This window comes from Carya illinoinensis, chromosome 9, assembly GCF_018687715.1.
Source record: "Carya illinoinensis cultivar Pawnee chromosome 9, C.illinoinensisPawnee_v1, whole genome shotgun sequence".
Taxonomy (NCBI): domain Eukaryota; kingdom Viridiplantae; phylum Streptophyta; class Magnoliopsida; order Fagales; family Juglandaceae; genus Carya; species Carya illinoinensis.
Genome location: NC_056760.1, coordinates 16,261,708 through 16,278,649, shown reverse-complemented (window position 1 = coordinate 16,278,649; position 16,942 = coordinate 16,261,708). Strand labels below are relative to the sequence as shown.

The window sequence follows — 16,942 nt, the reverse complement described above, 5'->3', positions numbered from 1 at the left end:
AGTCACATCCACCTATCACCACAAGATGAAATTCCCAACCAATGGCGAGGTAGGCGAAGCATGGGGCGAGCAAGCTCTAGCACGAAAGTGTTATGTGCTGGAGTTGAAAAGTAATAAGAATGAAGTGTGCACTGTTACAAGCGACAAAAATTGCAACCAAGAGACCTCACTGCCATAGTTACCCCCACCCCTAGCAATTTTCCTAGAAAAGGGCATGAAGGTCAAAGATGAACAAAACTTACAACAGGCCGAAGCCAATGAACCGTTGGAGATAGTGACATTGTATCCTAACCAACCCAATGCCACCACAAGAATCAAGAACCAAGTTCCCCTCAATGATAGAGAAGCCCTAAAACAGTTACTGGTACAACACCTGGACGTATTTGCCTAGAGCCATGAAGAGATGCCAGAAATAGATAATAGTATTTCAGAGCACCACCTTTACGTAAATCTCACACACATGAAAGTACCCTAGAAAAGAAGATCATTCAATGTTGAGAAATACGCCACCATCACTAGCAAAGTAGAATGCTTACTCGTCGATTTTATCAAAGAAGCTTATCATCCTAAGTGGTTGTCTAACGTTGTCCTTGTTAAGAAAACGAATGGTAGGCGGAGAATGTGTGTACACTTCACTGACTTAAACAAGGCTTGCCTGAAGGATAGTTTCCCCTTACCACGGATTGACACTATCGTGGATGCCATCGCAAGGCACCAGATGTTGAGTTTTATGGATGCCTATTCATGCTACAATCAGATCCGAATACACCCAGCAAATGAGGAGAATATATCATTTATTACGGATCGGGGACTTTATTGCTACTAAGTCATGCCATTCGGTTTGAAGAATGTGGGGGCAAACTACCAGAGACTATTCAACAGAATGTTTAAAGAACATATAGGAAGATTGATGGAAGTGTATGTTAGTGAAAAGCAAGGAACACGCCCAACATCTGGCTGACCTAAGCGAGGCATTCACAATCCTACGCCAGTATAAAATGAATTAAACCTAGTGAAATGTGTGTTTGGGGTCAGGTCAAGGAAGTTCTTAGGTTTCATTATATCCGAGAGAGGAATCGAAACCTTTCCCAAAAAGATTGATGCAATCTTGAACATGAAGCCACCAAAAAGCCTAAATGACACTTAACCACTAGCGGGAAAGGTAGCCATCCTGAACAGGTTCGTTTCCAGGTTGATAGACAAGTGCCTCCCTTTCTTTAGAGTATTGCACAAGATACACCCTTGGAATGAGGTGTGCGATTAACCTCTCAAGATACTAAAGCAACACTTGACCAACCCGCCACTTCTGAAACATGCAAAAAAAAGCAATATACTCTATGCATATTCGAAGGTTTCTCCACACACTGTCTCGGCTGTCTTGGTCAAAGACGAAGGAGCCACTTAACTACCTATGTATTACGTAAGTCGAGCCTTAAGAGGAGCAAATGTTAGATGCCCAAGAGTGGAGATGCTAGCCTTCACCTTAGTAATAGAGGCCAAAAGACTACGCCTATATTTTCAAACCCACACGATAAAAGTGCTCACAGATAGCCCACTGGAAAAGGTGTTGCAAAGATTGGACCGCTCATGAAGGTTAATAGGGTGGTCAGTTGAGTTGAGCAAGTTTGATAAAGAGTATCTGCTAAGGGAGGCGGTGAAAGGGCACACATTGGCAGACTTCATAGCCGAATTCTCATATTTCTCCCAGAAGCGGTAGTAGTCCAGACAAGGAAGCCGTGGGCTCTCTTTATAGATGGCTCCTTCTTGTCGAGCAAGAGGAGGGATAGGAATCCACATAATTAGCCACAGACACCAAGAGTGTCATTACATGGCGACTCTTACATCTAAAACGACCAACAACAAAGCAAAGGATGAGGCACTGGTGGCTAGACTTTTGATAGCCATGGTGTTGGGGGCAACTGAGGTGGACGTGAAGTTAGACTCACATATGGTAGTCAACCAGGTGTTGGGGTTGTATGCCACCAAAGTCGAGAAGTTAAAAAAGTATTTAGCTCAGGTTTGGGAGGCCTATGACTAGTACTCGTACTTCAACATATCCCAAACACCACGAGAAGATAATGTAGTGGACGAAAAGTTGGCGCGTGCAGTCTCAGGGATGGAGGATGCACCCCTCCCTTGGCAGGTCAAAAAGAGAGTCATTGAAGTCCGAGTGGGCCGACGACATGGTCAAATATCTTGATATAGGTGAACTCCCAGAAGGAGAGCAAGAAGGAAAGCAACAAGGGTTTATGCTTATTGATGGGATTCTCTACAAGAGGGGCTTCACAACTCCGTTACTCTGGTGTATCTCTCTATTAGAAATACAGTATGTCCTAGCTGAATATAAGAAGGAATATTTGGAAACCACTCGGGTTGGAAGACCCTAGCCAAGAAGGCGTTGAGAGCTGGATACTATTGGCCCAACGCACTCAAAGACACCCAAGAGTTTACAAGAAAGTGCATCAAGTGCTAGATGTATGTGCTAGTCTCCCACGCCCCCCCAAGGAGTTAACTCCTATGACCATTCCTTGGCCGTTTGCCCAAGGGGGTTTGATTTAGTTGGACTTCTCCTTCCCACGTAGGAGGGAGTAAAATTTATGATTGTGGCAGTTGATTACTTCACCAAATGGGCAGTGGCAGAGCCGGGGCAACCATAACAAGCAAGGTCGTAATGAAATTTTTGTGGAATGATGTCATCTACTAATATGAAATTCCACAAAGCATAGTCTTAGATAACGAGCTCTAGTTTGACTCAGACCACTACTAGAATGCTGCGTCAAGCTAAAAATATAAGTCAAGTACTCCTCTCCAGGGCACACACAAGCAAATGGACCATCAAGAACAGGTACAAAACCTAGGAAGATCTCTTGCAGTGCTATGGGCTCAAGATCTAGCTAAGGAGACGATGACTACAATTCCACCACGATATGTGAGGCCCCATCAAGATCCTTCCCTCATCATCTGATCAAATACCTCCTCTTTACCCCCAACTCCCTGTCATCGACTAGCAAACCTTACTTTACAACAATGATGGTTTCTCATAACTCGACAAGTTGCAACTGCTTGCTTCTCAGAAATGGGTTTCTTCCAGGTATTATTTACACGCGGGACCCATAACTTTTTTTAACTTCCTATAACAATATTTAAATTTATCTTAACATTCAAATACATCTAAACTTATCTTAAGTGGGTTCCACAAAATCCATTTAACCATTTCAGCTCATTACTATTCATATAGAACTCAACTCATCTCAACATTCAAACTAGCTTTAAATCTTATAAACTTTTTCTACTTTTTATATTAATATTTTAAAATTTTAATCAAAGCCAAACTTTTAAGCAGCATAAGAAGTGTAACCGGTCTAGTTTGGTCCAGTTTTGGACAAAATTTGGAACCGACCAATATGCACTGGTTTTGCATTTTCGAAAACCGATTACATACCGGTTACCCTCCTAAACTGGTACCTCTGGTTCGGTCCAGTTTTCCAATTTTAATAGTATTAGTATATATATTAGTAGTAGTTATAGTGATTAGAATAACTATATATTAGTATTATTATAGTGATTTTGATTTATTATAACTATATTATTGATAGTGATAGTAATTATCACTATTAGTACTATATATATTGAAAATATATTCTTTTTGATAATACTAATGTACTTATCAAAAATAATATATTGAAAATTTATTAGGACATAAAATGTTATTAATATATATATTTTATGATTAAAGCATATGATCAAATAAATTTTCATGTTTAAAATTAAAATTTTATATTATAAATTATAATAACATTATCTTTTATATAATTATTATTTATATTATTATATATTATAAATAAATTATATATAATATAAAAAATATTATACATAAGATTAAAAAAATTAATTTAAAATATATAATATAGCGAACCGGTCCGATCTTAAAAAACATAGAACCAAAATGAGATTGATACCGACTGATTTTAAAATTAAAGGAACTGGTCCCGGATTGGACGTGTTCAAAACCAGACCGGTCCAATTTTTTAGTTTCCCAGTTAATTTTTACACCCATAGTACCATTATGGTTGCATGGACGAGGTGGTACTTCAGCAACGATCTTTGCCACATGCTTTTATGATTCTAAACTTCTAAGACACGATGACTCGTAACATACAGGCCAACACATGTGATCAGACTTGCAGTTGCTTGAACACGTGGCATACTATCACATACATGCATGCAGAATTGCAAGGTGATCCAACACCCCGCGACTTTATTACATCAATTTAGAAAACCGAATTCCCTACTAACGACGGATGGAAAATGTCAGTCTAGCTACCTCATGAATGAGAAAAGATTGAGGCTAGACAGGTACGAAAATTATTTTCACACTAGCTAATAATAACGTGCAAAGTAGGCAATTCATGAAAATCCAAAATGAAGCCGCATACACCCAAACCCCATCTCTTTATCCTTCGAATCTCTCGCCCTCCCCCATCCCTCTGTTACCCCGATTCTCCCTTATTAGAAGCCACCCATTTTCTCTCCATTATACACCATTCTTACTCCCACGACAACAAACACCGTTTCACTGCTGGAGCTGACTTTTCTCTACAGGTATTTGTAAAATTTTTCCTTAGCATGTGTTAAATAGAGGGGTGCCCACGTGGGACAGACCCCTCCTCTCCTAAGTATAACGCATGGCTTAAAGGCCATGCGTTACTACCATTTATTTGGCAGTTTAAAGCTGACCTTTAAGGTGAGCTGTGTAGGGTGGGCTACATATAGCCTCCCTCATTTGGTTCTTGGGATCCATCTGAATTGAGGAAAAACTCTCTCTTTTTGTTTTCTCTTGAAATAGTATTTAGGCTGTGGATTCGTTAAGTGTTACTCTAGTTTTATAACTACATATTACACTTTACCACAAAGAGAAAATGCTTGAGATTAATCCATTTAGAAAAACTTGTGGAACAATTTTATAAACTGAGCTTAAGGTACTTTCCGTTGTACTTTCTAACAGCATGGTTTAAGAGATTTGCACAACCCACATTAATAAATAGCTACACTGGTTCAAATTGAATTTATAGCTCTATATATGTAGGCTATTCAGGTTGATCCTCAGAATGTTGAAGTTGTAGTGCTGCATAGCAATGTTAGGTTGGTGGCAAGAGCTCGTGCAAGAAGTAATGATCTCTTCAAATATGAGAGGTACACCAAAGCTTGCTCAGCATATGAGGAGGGTCTCAAGCTTGACCCTTCCAACTTTCTTCTTTACTACAATGCTTGTTTGTTTAAGCTTGGGTTGTGGGAAAATCCGTTGAAATTGTGACCAAGTCTTAAGTATGCAACCCAATTACACAAAGGCCCTTATTCGAAGGGCTACCTCAAACATCAAGGTAATTGGCTCAACTTCATTGTTCGATATCTTTTCATTGGTATTTATGGAATTGTTTATGCATTTACATATTGAAGATTACAGTTGGAAAAGTGGGTGGATGCAATACAAGATTATGAGGTCTTGAGAAAGGAACCTCAAGATGACAATGAAGTTGCAGCCATCACTTTTCCTATGAACGCCGGAACAATGTTCGTCGTCGTCTTCGTGGTAGCAGGAATGGTGTTCATCAACGGCATTCCTTCTGTTCGTGGTGTGGGATCGCTGCCTCAAATGAGAGAAAGGGGGTGGCTTCTAACAGGGGAGAATCAGGGTAATAGAGAGATGGGGTAGGGGGGATATTCGGAGGATAAAGAGATGGGATTTGGTTGTATGCGGTTCCATTTTGGGTTTTCATGAAGTGCCTATGTGGCACGTTATTATTGGCCTAGTGTGAAAGGCCTAGTGTGAAAATCATTTTCATACCCGTCCAGCTTCTAGATTTTCTCCTCATGAATTTATCCTTCTATTGTTCATATATTATAATTTTTTTTATTATTTTTTTAATTTAACGGTTACAAAAGTAAATGTTAATATAATAATTTTTTAAAAGAAATATTTGAATATATTTAAAAATATGAAAAAAAAAATTAAACTATTCAACCTATGGGGTCTGCCTAGCGGGCTAGACGGCAGACAAGCATTACCCAACGAGAAGAAAAATCAACTATAAAGAATTAACCTAGATGGCTTCAACTAATAAGTTGATGTCAAATTATTTGTAAATAATAATAATAAAATAATAAATAAAAATAAATAGTAAAATAAAAAGTAGATAAAATGTAATAATACAATATTGAATAATAATGGAGTAATTTATTACTTTTCAATCATAATAGTGGAGTGTTTGGGTAGCGGACAAACATAACCTTAATTAACTCAACTTATCTCAAATAAATAATTGATAGGACTTATTATACTTTTAATTTCTCATAAAAAAGCTAAATCTATCTCAAACTACTTCATACATTTCAACCTAAAAGGTTAAAAATATTTCAACCTAAAAACTTTAAACTCATCGCAATCGAATTCATAAAATATTACTATTTACAACTCAACTCAACTTATTTCATCTCTAAACGTGCACACGCAGCCAAGCTAAATTTCTAATTTTATACACCAACTTATAATATTTAACCTTACTCGTGTATAAATTAATAAGGGTGGAAAGTTAGCCATCAACAAAGTTAAGAGAGTGAGAGAGAGATAGAGAAAGAGAGGTACATATATAATATATATATATATATATGCATCGTCGTGGCCTTTTGGCCTGATATATCTGTTAAAAACTATGGATCATCAAGAACAGCTACAGAACCAGCTGGGAAGATCTCTTGCAGTGCCATGGGTTCAAGATCTGGCCAAGCAGGAAAAGACTACAATTCCACCACGATATGTGAGGTCCCATCTAGATCCTCCCCTCATCTCAAATACCTCCTCTTTACCCACTACAAGAAAAATGTCTTTTTCCAATGGTTTTATGTTTGACGAAAATAAAATCGCTGCAAAAAAACATTTATTTCCAACGATTTTAATGTGGTCCTCAAGTTTTTACATCAAAGTTCGAAATTTGTTTTTCATAGCAATTTTTTACTCTTTACGACGACTATAATTTGCTGCAATTTTCAAATTGGTTTTTCCCTACGAAGTTTTACTTGTTGCGATGGAAAAATCGCCACAATAATCAAAAACCATAATATGACCTTTTTCAGCGATGTAAATTTAGTCGTAAAAACTTAATTTTAATCCCTCACTGCCAAAACGCCTCACTTTTTTCCCTTCCCTCTCTCTCTTCCCCCCAGTGCCATTCTGTTTCTCTCCTTCGATCTCTACTCTTCACGTCTCCACACAGTTGCCATTGCACGCTGCTGTCAACCCATAGTCACCGTCCACCTCTACCATCGCCGACCAACCCAACCAAGCCCCTCTCTCGTGGCTTCTCTCTCTCATCTTGCAGATCTCCCTCTCTCTTCACCCTCGAAGTCCTTTCTCTCTTAGGTTCCCAGTGCCGTCACGTCCTCAGCCACGGCACCACCTTTAGCTACCGGCGTAGCTACCCCCCAAAGGTCCCCAACCCCTCCACAAGCTCTCCCTCTCTCTCACCTTCGATTTGCTCTCCCCCGCACTACTACACACCAATTACCATTTAGTGGTTGTGGTCTCAAGAAGATCAAATGAGTTTTTTGTGAAGAACCAGTGTTAAAAGCAAAGCAATGACTATAGAATGACCATATAACAGGACTATAAAATACATTACTTGAAAACATCATTTTCTCGTATACAGATTTAAGACTCCACAATTTACTTTCCATAAACCATTTCATGTGTTTGGTTTGAGTGAATAAATTAACCTTTGTTCATTCACTTAAGCGTTTGGATGTCTATAAATAATGAAATGCAGTAGGCTGTCTATAAACATGAAGTTAAGCATAAGAATTTTTCTAATTACATATTCATGATGTACCAAAACATTTACATTATATATTCCTTGAATATCATGATGGTCAATCACATGCTTGAATTCGAGACCTAGATGGAGCTTATTGGTGAAATGATATTGGTTCATACAACCCCAAGTTGTAGGATGATTGTATTTATCGAATTTTTATATTCCCAAGCTTATGGCATTTCTTTATGCAATAGACTTCTTTTCTAAGCTGGGTACTTGATGTAAGCTATGGTTGGGCTTGAAAATGTTTCTTTTTTTTCCATAGTTTTTGGTTTTATTTGCTAATTTGTGCATGTTTGTGCCTTGTATATTAGTCCAACTTATTAAATAAATTGTCTTCTAACATAAATCATAATCACACTATATAAGTTCAAATATTTTACTTTCTTTGAAGATGTGAATGGCTGTACTGGTTGATACAAGATATATCATGCTCAAGGAGCAAATTTAATTTTCTCTTAACCACAAAAGTTGTGTACACATTAAAACAAAATTGTTTAGCTCTTTATAGTAGACTTTTGTGTATTATATGATAAGGATGTTGTGTTTTTTAAGCTATGATAGCCATAGGTTTACGAATATTTTTTTTTTCTAATTTTGTAAAATACTATTTACGGCAACTAAAACTCGCCTGAATATGTAACTTTTAGTCGCAGCAAATGTTATTTCCAGAGTTTTTTCAGCGTTATGAAAAAACATGCATGTTTCCTTATTGATTTTAACAGCATTTCAAAACGCTGAGAAAAATATTAGTTCCAATGAACTTTTAAATGCTGGAAATAATCGTAGCCTATTTGCAGCGAAATTTATGTGTTTCCGACAGTTTTATGATGCTGCAAAAACCTTTCTCATCGATTTACAACTAACATGGAAGAGTAATTGTGGCAATGTTTTGGCTATTTATAGTGAGGAAAATCACTATAAATAAGTTAATATTTGCAGTGATTTTTGACTTTCGCTAGTTTTAGTTATAAGTAAGCAGACAAGTCGCACCTTGCTTCTCTGGAATGGGGTTTCTTCCAGGTATTTTCTCGCATCCAGATCGAATTAACAATAATTTAAAAAAGAAAAATTAATGATGGAGTGTACGTTATCTTAAAAGAATATGGATTATATATATATATATTTATACTACAGCTGATAAACCATCGGGCGTGCAGTTCGTTGGAGAATGTGAAGTTTGGCATTCAAGAATTTTTTGAACTCCCAATGGAAGAGAAGATGAAATATTGGCAACAAGGAGGAGCGATATAGAGGGATTTGGACAGGCCTTCATGGTTTCTTAGGAGCAAAAGCTTGATTGGGGAGACCTTTTCTACATGGTCACTCTTCCTACCCCTTTGAGGAAGCCTCACTTGTTTCCCAAGCTCCCTCTCCCATTGAGGTTCTCTCTCTATATAAATTCAGAAAGGCAATGAGCATGTACATTTTTTGGGTAGATTGAAAAGAAAACAATAAAAAGAAGCAGAGGCTTACGGAGGAATTAGAGGATTGTCCGTGGAGGGCCTATTTTAGCCGAGGGCCCATTTTAGCCGAGGGCCCATTCCATTTTAAAAGCCCAATATGAAAGAAGCCCACTAGAAGAGTCCCTTTGCTCACTAAAGAGAATTAAAGAGTCCAAAGTTTAGCAAAATTACACACACACCACACCACCTTTCACAGGAAGATAGAGATCTCATGCAGATACGTGATGATTTGTACCAATAAACTCTAAACAAGATAAGCGTCACGTATGAACCTATATATGCTAAGTAACCATTGATAGTAAGGGGGGAACTCTCTTTTGAATTCTGAATCGTTTGGTTATACTTAACTGACTTAAGCATCGAAGTTTTTCAAGATGGATCACACTAGAGCATCTTGACATTGCAAAGGCGAACGGTTTCAGAGAGGAAGTGAGACACGTCCTTAACATTGGTGCCATCTGTGGGAATTACTATCGTCTAGCCTAGTTCTCACATGCTAACTGTAACACATTTCGTAGCAAGCCGAGCAGTGGATACATTGCCAACATTCATGGAAGCACAATTAGCAGCAAATGAGGAGAGGCTGAAGAAGGTGCTAGAGGCCATGGAAATCTTAAAGAAGGAAAACGACAACCTACAGTGGAGGAATGCTGAATCTGATGATACTACCGCACATGCTCACAGTGAACAAGGTGAGGGGGAGGCACACAGCAATACCGAGGCAAACATGGGGCAAATAGAGAAGGAAAAGATGCATGACAAATTAAAAGAATTGGCAGGAAAGTATGAGGAAATGGCGAAGAGGATGGAAATATCTTCTTCGGTGGAATGCCTACTACACCAAACAGATCTGTCATAAAGCGAACGAATTATGGCCATGCCACTCCTGCCAAAATTCAAGGTCTCCCAGATAGACATGGATGTTGGGTCCAAAGATCCAGTAGATTATTTGGAGAACTTCAAGGCCCACATCACACTCCATAATTTTTCGAGCGAGATTGCATGTCGAGCCTTCCCTTTGACCCTAAAAGGGACAGTGAGAGGATGGATCAAAACCCTCAGGCCAAAGTTGATAAACAGTTTCGAAGAATTGGCAAAGCAATTCCTCACCTAGTTTATGCCTAGCAGAAGGCGTCAATGTCCAGTCGCCTACCTACTAACAATCCAACAAAAAGAGGATGAGAACCTGAAGACTTACCTTACTTGCTTCAAGAAAGAGCGGTTAACAACAGATGACCAGGATGAAAAGATTACCCTTACCGCCCTCCTGGTAGGAATATGGCCACGCAATCCCTTTATGGCGAAGTTGGCTCTAAAGACTCCTTCCACCCTCAGGGAGTTCATGGACTGGGGGGATGACTTTGTTAACGCAGAAGATACGCTGCAAGCTTTGGTGGATCCCCATAAGGAGGATACAAAGATCAAACAGAGGAGCGAGCAGGTTGACAGAAAGGCCAGAGTAAGTTGGCGAGAAAGAGCACAAGAAAAGCGGCCAGATCACAATTCTAGACTGATACATAATAATTTGAACGTGCAGGAAGAGGTGATGGACATGGAAGAATGCCGCCCGCTCAAGAGAGGCAATCACTACTGCAAATACCACCAGACAAGTTCATACTAGACTGAAGACTGCACGACCATGAAGAATAGAGCAACTAAACTGGTAGGAACAAGAGAATTTGAACGAATGGTGATAGAACGGGCAAAGCCCAGAAGGTGCCAAGAATCCAGGGGTGATACCAGGAGGAGCAGTAGCCCAGAACAAAGGCACCGAGCTTGTGGCCACCAAAACAATGGAGACAGGGAGCCCCCAAGAGGAGACGGGAATAGGGCACTCATAGGAGAAATAAGAACCATAGCAGAAGGTTTTGCTGAGGGCTGTGTCTCCGCATCTGGTCGGAAGGCGTATGCATGAAAGGTGAGGTATGAAGAAGTATATGTAGCAAACAAAGCTCCCAAGCAACAAAAAATTTTCAGTGATCGGATGGTAATATCTTTCGGAGAGGCGGATCGAGAAAGGGTGATGTACCCCTTTTTGGGAGGCGTTCACCAAAATGGGCATCGATGCTGATTAGTTAAGGCTCTCCCCAACCCCATTGAAGGGTTTCTCTAGAGACACGATCTAGTCCATTAGAGCTATCACCATCCTAATGACCGCTAGATTTGGAACTTGAATGACGACTACCATGACCGATTTCTTGGTGGTGAAAGCTCTCTTTTCTTATAACACCATATTGGGCAGACCAAAACTCAACCATTTCAAGGCAATGATGTCCACATGCTACCTCAAGATGAAGTTCCCAACCGACAACGGGGTGGGGGAATCGCTGGGCGAGCAAGCTCTAGTATGGGAGTGCTATGTGCAAGAGTTAAGAAAACACCGAAGCAAAGTTTGTATTGTAACAAAGCAGAACAAGGAACCAGAACCACCCCTTGCACCACCTTTGGCAGTGACTTTAGAAAAAGATGTGGAGGTCAGGGACAACCAGAGTCAGCAACATGCCAAAGTCAACGAACCATTGGAGCTCGTGACTTTATATGTGGACCACCCCAAAACTCCTACACACATTGGGACATGAGTCCTGCCGGCGAATAGAGAAGCTTTGAAGCAACTATTGATAGAACACAGGGATGTCTTTGAGTGGAGCCACGAAGAAATACTTGGTATAGATAACGACGTCATTGAACACTGCTTGGGTGTAGAACCTGCGCACATGGCAATGCACCAGAAAAGAAGGTCGTTTAGTGCAGAGAAGTACGCTGCCATTAATGAGGAGATAGAAAGGTTGCTAGTAGCGGGTTTCATTAAGGAAGCCCATTATCTAGAATGGCTATCCAACGTGGTCTTGGTAAAAAAGGCGAATCGAAAGTGGAGAATGTGCGTAGACTTCACAGATATGAATAAAGCTTGCCCAAAGGCAGCTTCCCTTTACCAAGCATCGACGTTTTTGAGGATGCAATAGCAGGACACCATATGTTAAGCTTCGTGAATGCATACTCAGGTTACAACCAAATATAGATGCATGCAGCAAATGAGGAAAAAACTCCATTCATAACAGACCGAGGACTGTATTGCTACCAGGTCATGCCCTTTAGATTGAAGAATGCAGGGGCAACCTACTAGAGGTTGGTCAATCGAATGTTTAAAGAACAAATTGGAAAGTTTATGGAGGTTTACGTGGACGACTTGTAGATAAAAAGTAGGAAGCCCGCCCTACACCTTGACGACCTGCGAATGGCATTCGGGATCGTACGCCACTATAAAATGAGGTTGGACCCTGTAAAATGTGCCTTTGGAGTCCAGTCATGGAAGTTTTTGGGTTTTATTGTGTCTAAAAGAGGAATTGAAACCTCCCCAAAAAAGATAGAAGCCATACTCAACACAAGGTCGCCGAGAAATCTAAACGAAACTCACCAACTAGTGGGCAAAGTAGCCACCCTGGGAAGATTTATAGCCAGGTCAACGAACAAATGTCTCCCTTTTTTTGAGTATTGTGAAAAATGCATCCCTGGAACAAAGAATGTGATGAGGCATTCAAGAGATTGAAGCAACACCTGGCCAGTCCACCCCTGCTGAAGCGACCAGAGAAAGGGCATGTCCTTTGCACATATCTAGTAGTCTCCCCACATGCTATATCTGTCGTCTTGGTAAAAGAGGAGGGGATCACCCAACATCCTGTGTACTATGTAAGTTGGGCTCTCGGAGGAGCAGAAGCAACGTACCCTCGGATGGAGATGTTGGCCTTTGCCTTAGTAATAGCGGCTAGAAAACTCGCCCATACTTCCAAGCCCACACAATAAAGGTGCTTACGAAGCTCCATTAGCAAAAACCCTAAGGAAACCAGACAACATAGAAGATTGATAGGATGGTCGATCAAGCTGAGCGAGTTTCATATAGAATATGAGCAGAGAAGGGCAGTTAAGGGACAAGAATTGACAGATTTTGTGGCAGAGTTCTCAGGTTTCCACCAAGAAGACCTGGTAACCCCATTGGGAATGCCGTGAGTACTTTTTAGAGACGGCTTATCCTGTCAGGCAGGCGAAGGCCTAGGAATACATTTACTGAGTCCTATCAACCAAAAGGGGTACTACATGGCAACACTGACATTCAAAGTAACAAACAACGAAGTTGAGTTTGATGAACTCGTAGTGGGAATTCAGGTGTTGGTCCTGTACGCTACCAAAGACGAGTAGTTGAAAAAATATCTAGCACGATGGGAGGTGCACAACCTTTTCTCATATTAAATAGAGGCCAAGTTTGAAGAGATTGAAGAAAAAATGAACACAAGAATGAGATTACCAGATGCATGAATAAGATATCAAACCGTAGTGATATATGTTTTAGAGCATCTTTCTTAATCATTGAATTGTTCAATGCAGAATTTCATCGAATGATCCTAGAAACATATTGGTTGTAAACAACCTGCACAAAAAAAAAAAGGACTAAACAAGCGTTGAACTTATGATCTGGAAAAAATAATGAATTAAAGAACTGGAAAATATTTCTTTAAACAAAAAAAATACAAATGCCAGTAAAAATTGATTGAAGAAGACGAAGTTGAATAATCAAAGCAAAAGTCAAAGTTAGGTGCGAGAGAGAGACTGATCTGGAAAAGACAATGAATTAAAGAACTGGAAAATATTTCTTTAAACAAAAAATATAAATACCAGTAAAAATTGATTGAAGAAGACAAAGTTGAATAATCAAAGCAAAAGTCAAAGTTCGTTGCGAGAGAGAGACTCAGGGACCTCTATCCATTGAATTCTGCTACATACAAGTATAGTCGCGCACTAATTTGTGTATCAATACTGATTTATTCATACTTAAAATTTAAATTAATACTGTTTTTAATAAAATCTACTTTTTGACCAATCACATCACATTGGTGCACAGATTAGTGTACAATTATGTTTGCAACTATATTTTTCCCTATCCATTTGTCCTTCCTTCTGGGTAGGGCCGAAGGGCCGAGGGTGAATGTGTGAACAAATTTTTCTATAATGTGGGGATATTGGACTTTCCTAGCAGAACAAATCACACAAATTTTTTTTTTTATGTTTATTTATGAGGAAAATTTAATGTGGAGATGTTTTTGCAGTTAATAAACCATGGAGTGAGCAGTTCTTTATTGGAGAAGGTGAAATCTGGCATTCAAGAACTATTTAATATGGAGATGGAAGAGAAAAAGTAGTATTGGCAAGGAGAAGGAGGTATTGACGGCTTTGGACAAGGCTTTGTTGTTTCGGAGGAGCAAAAGCTGAACTAGGGTGACATGTTCGCCGTTGTCACCCTTCCCACCTATTTGAGGAAGCCCCACTTGTTCCCTCGCCTTGATCCCCTCCTGCTTAGGTCCAGTCTCTCTTTTTCACTCACATGCTTGCATAGAAATTCTATTTGCAGTTTTAGGGTAAGCACTTCCTTTGAAAACAATGTGGGTAGTTTATATATGATTGACTGAAAAAAATTATTTTTTTAATAATAGACCTATTTTTTTTTTTCCAAAATGAGTACGCGTAAAATAAGTCATTTTGTACTTCAAGGCTATCATAAATTGTTCAAATGGTACTCTAAAGTATCGAATCAACTATATATTTGTTTGAGAAACTCTTAACAAGCAGTTTTTCATAAATACATCTCGGATAATTTGAGAAAAAATCCATTTAATCAATAGTCTTAAGCGAGAAATCGCAGTAAAAGCAAAAAAGAAAAACGGAGCAACAGATACATGCGTATAGATCACCTCTTTATTTCTTTGTTAAAAGGGAAATGACACAAACTCAAGTAACGTACAACTTTTACACAATTTCTAGTAAGTCGTAATTTTTCGTAAGAGTTTTAAAATAGTTTTGTCTATACTATTTTTATTGTTAAAAAGAGTTTTGTAAGACCCATAATTATAGTTATACAAAAGTTATAATACCAAATATTTTTCATCAGTATGGAATCTAAATGCAAAGATAACTTAGAAGCATACTCAACAGAGCTGAAAGATCTGGCCATGAAAATCCTAGATCAAATGGCAAAAGCTCTGAGAATGGAAAGTAGTGACATGAGGTGCATATTTGAAGAAGGGATACAGACAATGAGGATGAACTACTATCCTCCATGTCCACAACCAGAGCTTGCCATTTGCATAAACGCTCACTCCGATGCTGGAGGCCTTACAATCCTCCTCCAACTCAATGAAATGCAAGGTCTCCAGTGATAGGTCCCATAAAATGCTCACAATTGTATCCTCTTCGGGTGAGGAAGTACCACAATTTAACTGGAATAACTTTCTGCCTTTCATTGATAATTTACGCTGCTTATATAGCAGACCACATACATGCAACTGAAAAACAGAGTAAGCCAAAAACAGAGGATCATCCTAAGGCCACTACCAGCAGCCGACGTCTATAACGGAAATAATGGAAATGGACTCTGGAAATGGACTCCACGTACTACCGAAATAAAATGTAACAGAAATTAATAACACCGAAATTAAAGGCAACATAAAGCTTAAATAAAATGACCCAGTCCATGCACTACGTCGTTACGTCCTTCGTCAACCTCCTCCCAAATATTTGGGATTTGGTTTGAACCCTCTAGCTGAACGTCGTGGAGGTTTATCAATACTCCCTCCTCCATGTGGACTCTTGTCCTCAAGGTCCACGTCTGGAAATTGCTTAAGTAATGACTGGTGCGTATCCCACGTGGCTTCCTCAGCTGGTAAATGTTTCCATTGAACCAAGTGTTCCTCTTCAAACTTCTTGCCCCGTTTGATCCAACGAGTATCTAGAATGTGCTTGGGCTCAAGTATGATTGCTTCTTCATCTGTTACAGGTGGTAACTCAGTAGAGGGTAGTGTGTGCTCGCCAAAAAAATTTTTTAAGAGGGAGACGTGAAAAACTGGGTGAATGCGGGCTCCCGTTGGCAGCTGAAGTTTGTAGGCCACCGTACCTATTTTTTGTATCACCGGGTATGGTCCATAAAAACGACTGGCAAGCTTTTGGTGGGCACGTCGAAAAACTGATTGCTGCCGATAGGGATGCAATTTAAGTAACACCATTTCGCCTACCTCGAACGTGACATCTCTTCTTTTTTGGTCAGCCGTTTGTTTCATGTGATTGATGGAGACTTCCAGATTAGCTTTGAGCTACCGTATGACCTCGTCTCTAGTGATCAATTGCTCATCCACTTCGTTGACGGAAGAAAAACCATTACGATAAAATGGAAAAGAGGGGGGCAGACGTCCGTATAACACCTGAAATGGCATCATGCCTGTCGAGGCATGGTACGTGGTATTATACCACAACTCTGCCCAAGGAAGATAGGTACTCCACTTGCGCGGCCATTGATGCACAAAGCTCCGAAGATACTGCTCCACACAGCGGTTGACCACTTCGGTTTGGCCGTCGGTTTGCGGATGATAGGCGGAGCTAAGGTGTAACTTGGTGCCGGACATGGAAAAAAATTCTTGCCAAAACCTGCTAATGAAAACTGGATCACGATCACTAATAATAGATTTTGGCAGGCCATGCAACTTGATAATGCTTTCCACAAATTTTTCAGCTACTCCCTTGGCAGTAAATGGATGAGTTAAGGTGATGAAATGGGCAGATTTACTT

The 16,942-nt window shown here is 39.6% G+C and overlaps 2 protein-coding genes and 1 long non-coding RNA gene across 3 annotated transcripts; 2 read left to right on the top strand and 1 right to left on the bottom strand.

Moving 5' to 3' along the window:
- The first annotated feature begins 4,311 nt into the window (after nt 1-4,311).
- Nucleotides 4,312-5,942, top strand: LOC122276274. Its single transcript, XR_006228818.1, has 3 exons — nt 4,312-4,602; nt 5,087-5,381; nt 5,465-5,942. It is a non-coding gene; the product is annotated as an uncharacterized LOC122276274 (long non-coding RNA).
- A 6,893-nt stretch (nt 5,943-12,835) lies between these two features.
- Nucleotides 12,836-15,540, top strand: LOC122276853 (1-aminocyclopropane-1-carboxylate oxidase 4-like). Its single transcript, XM_043086751.1, has 3 exons — nt 12,836-13,021; nt 13,370-13,506; nt 15,273-15,540. Exons 1-3 carry the CDS (start codon nt 12,836-12,838, stop codon nt 15,538-15,540), a joined length of 591 nt encoding a protein of 196 aa, XP_042942685.1.
- A 339-nt stretch (nt 15,541-15,879) lies between these two features.
- LOC122276852 lies at nt 15,880-16,383 on the bottom strand. The gene has a single exon (XM_043086750.1). It carries the CDS (start codon nt 16,381-16,383, stop codon nt 15,880-15,882), a length of 504 nt encoding a protein of 167 aa, XP_042942684.1.
- Between the last annotated feature and the right edge of the window lie 559 nt (nt 16,384-16,942).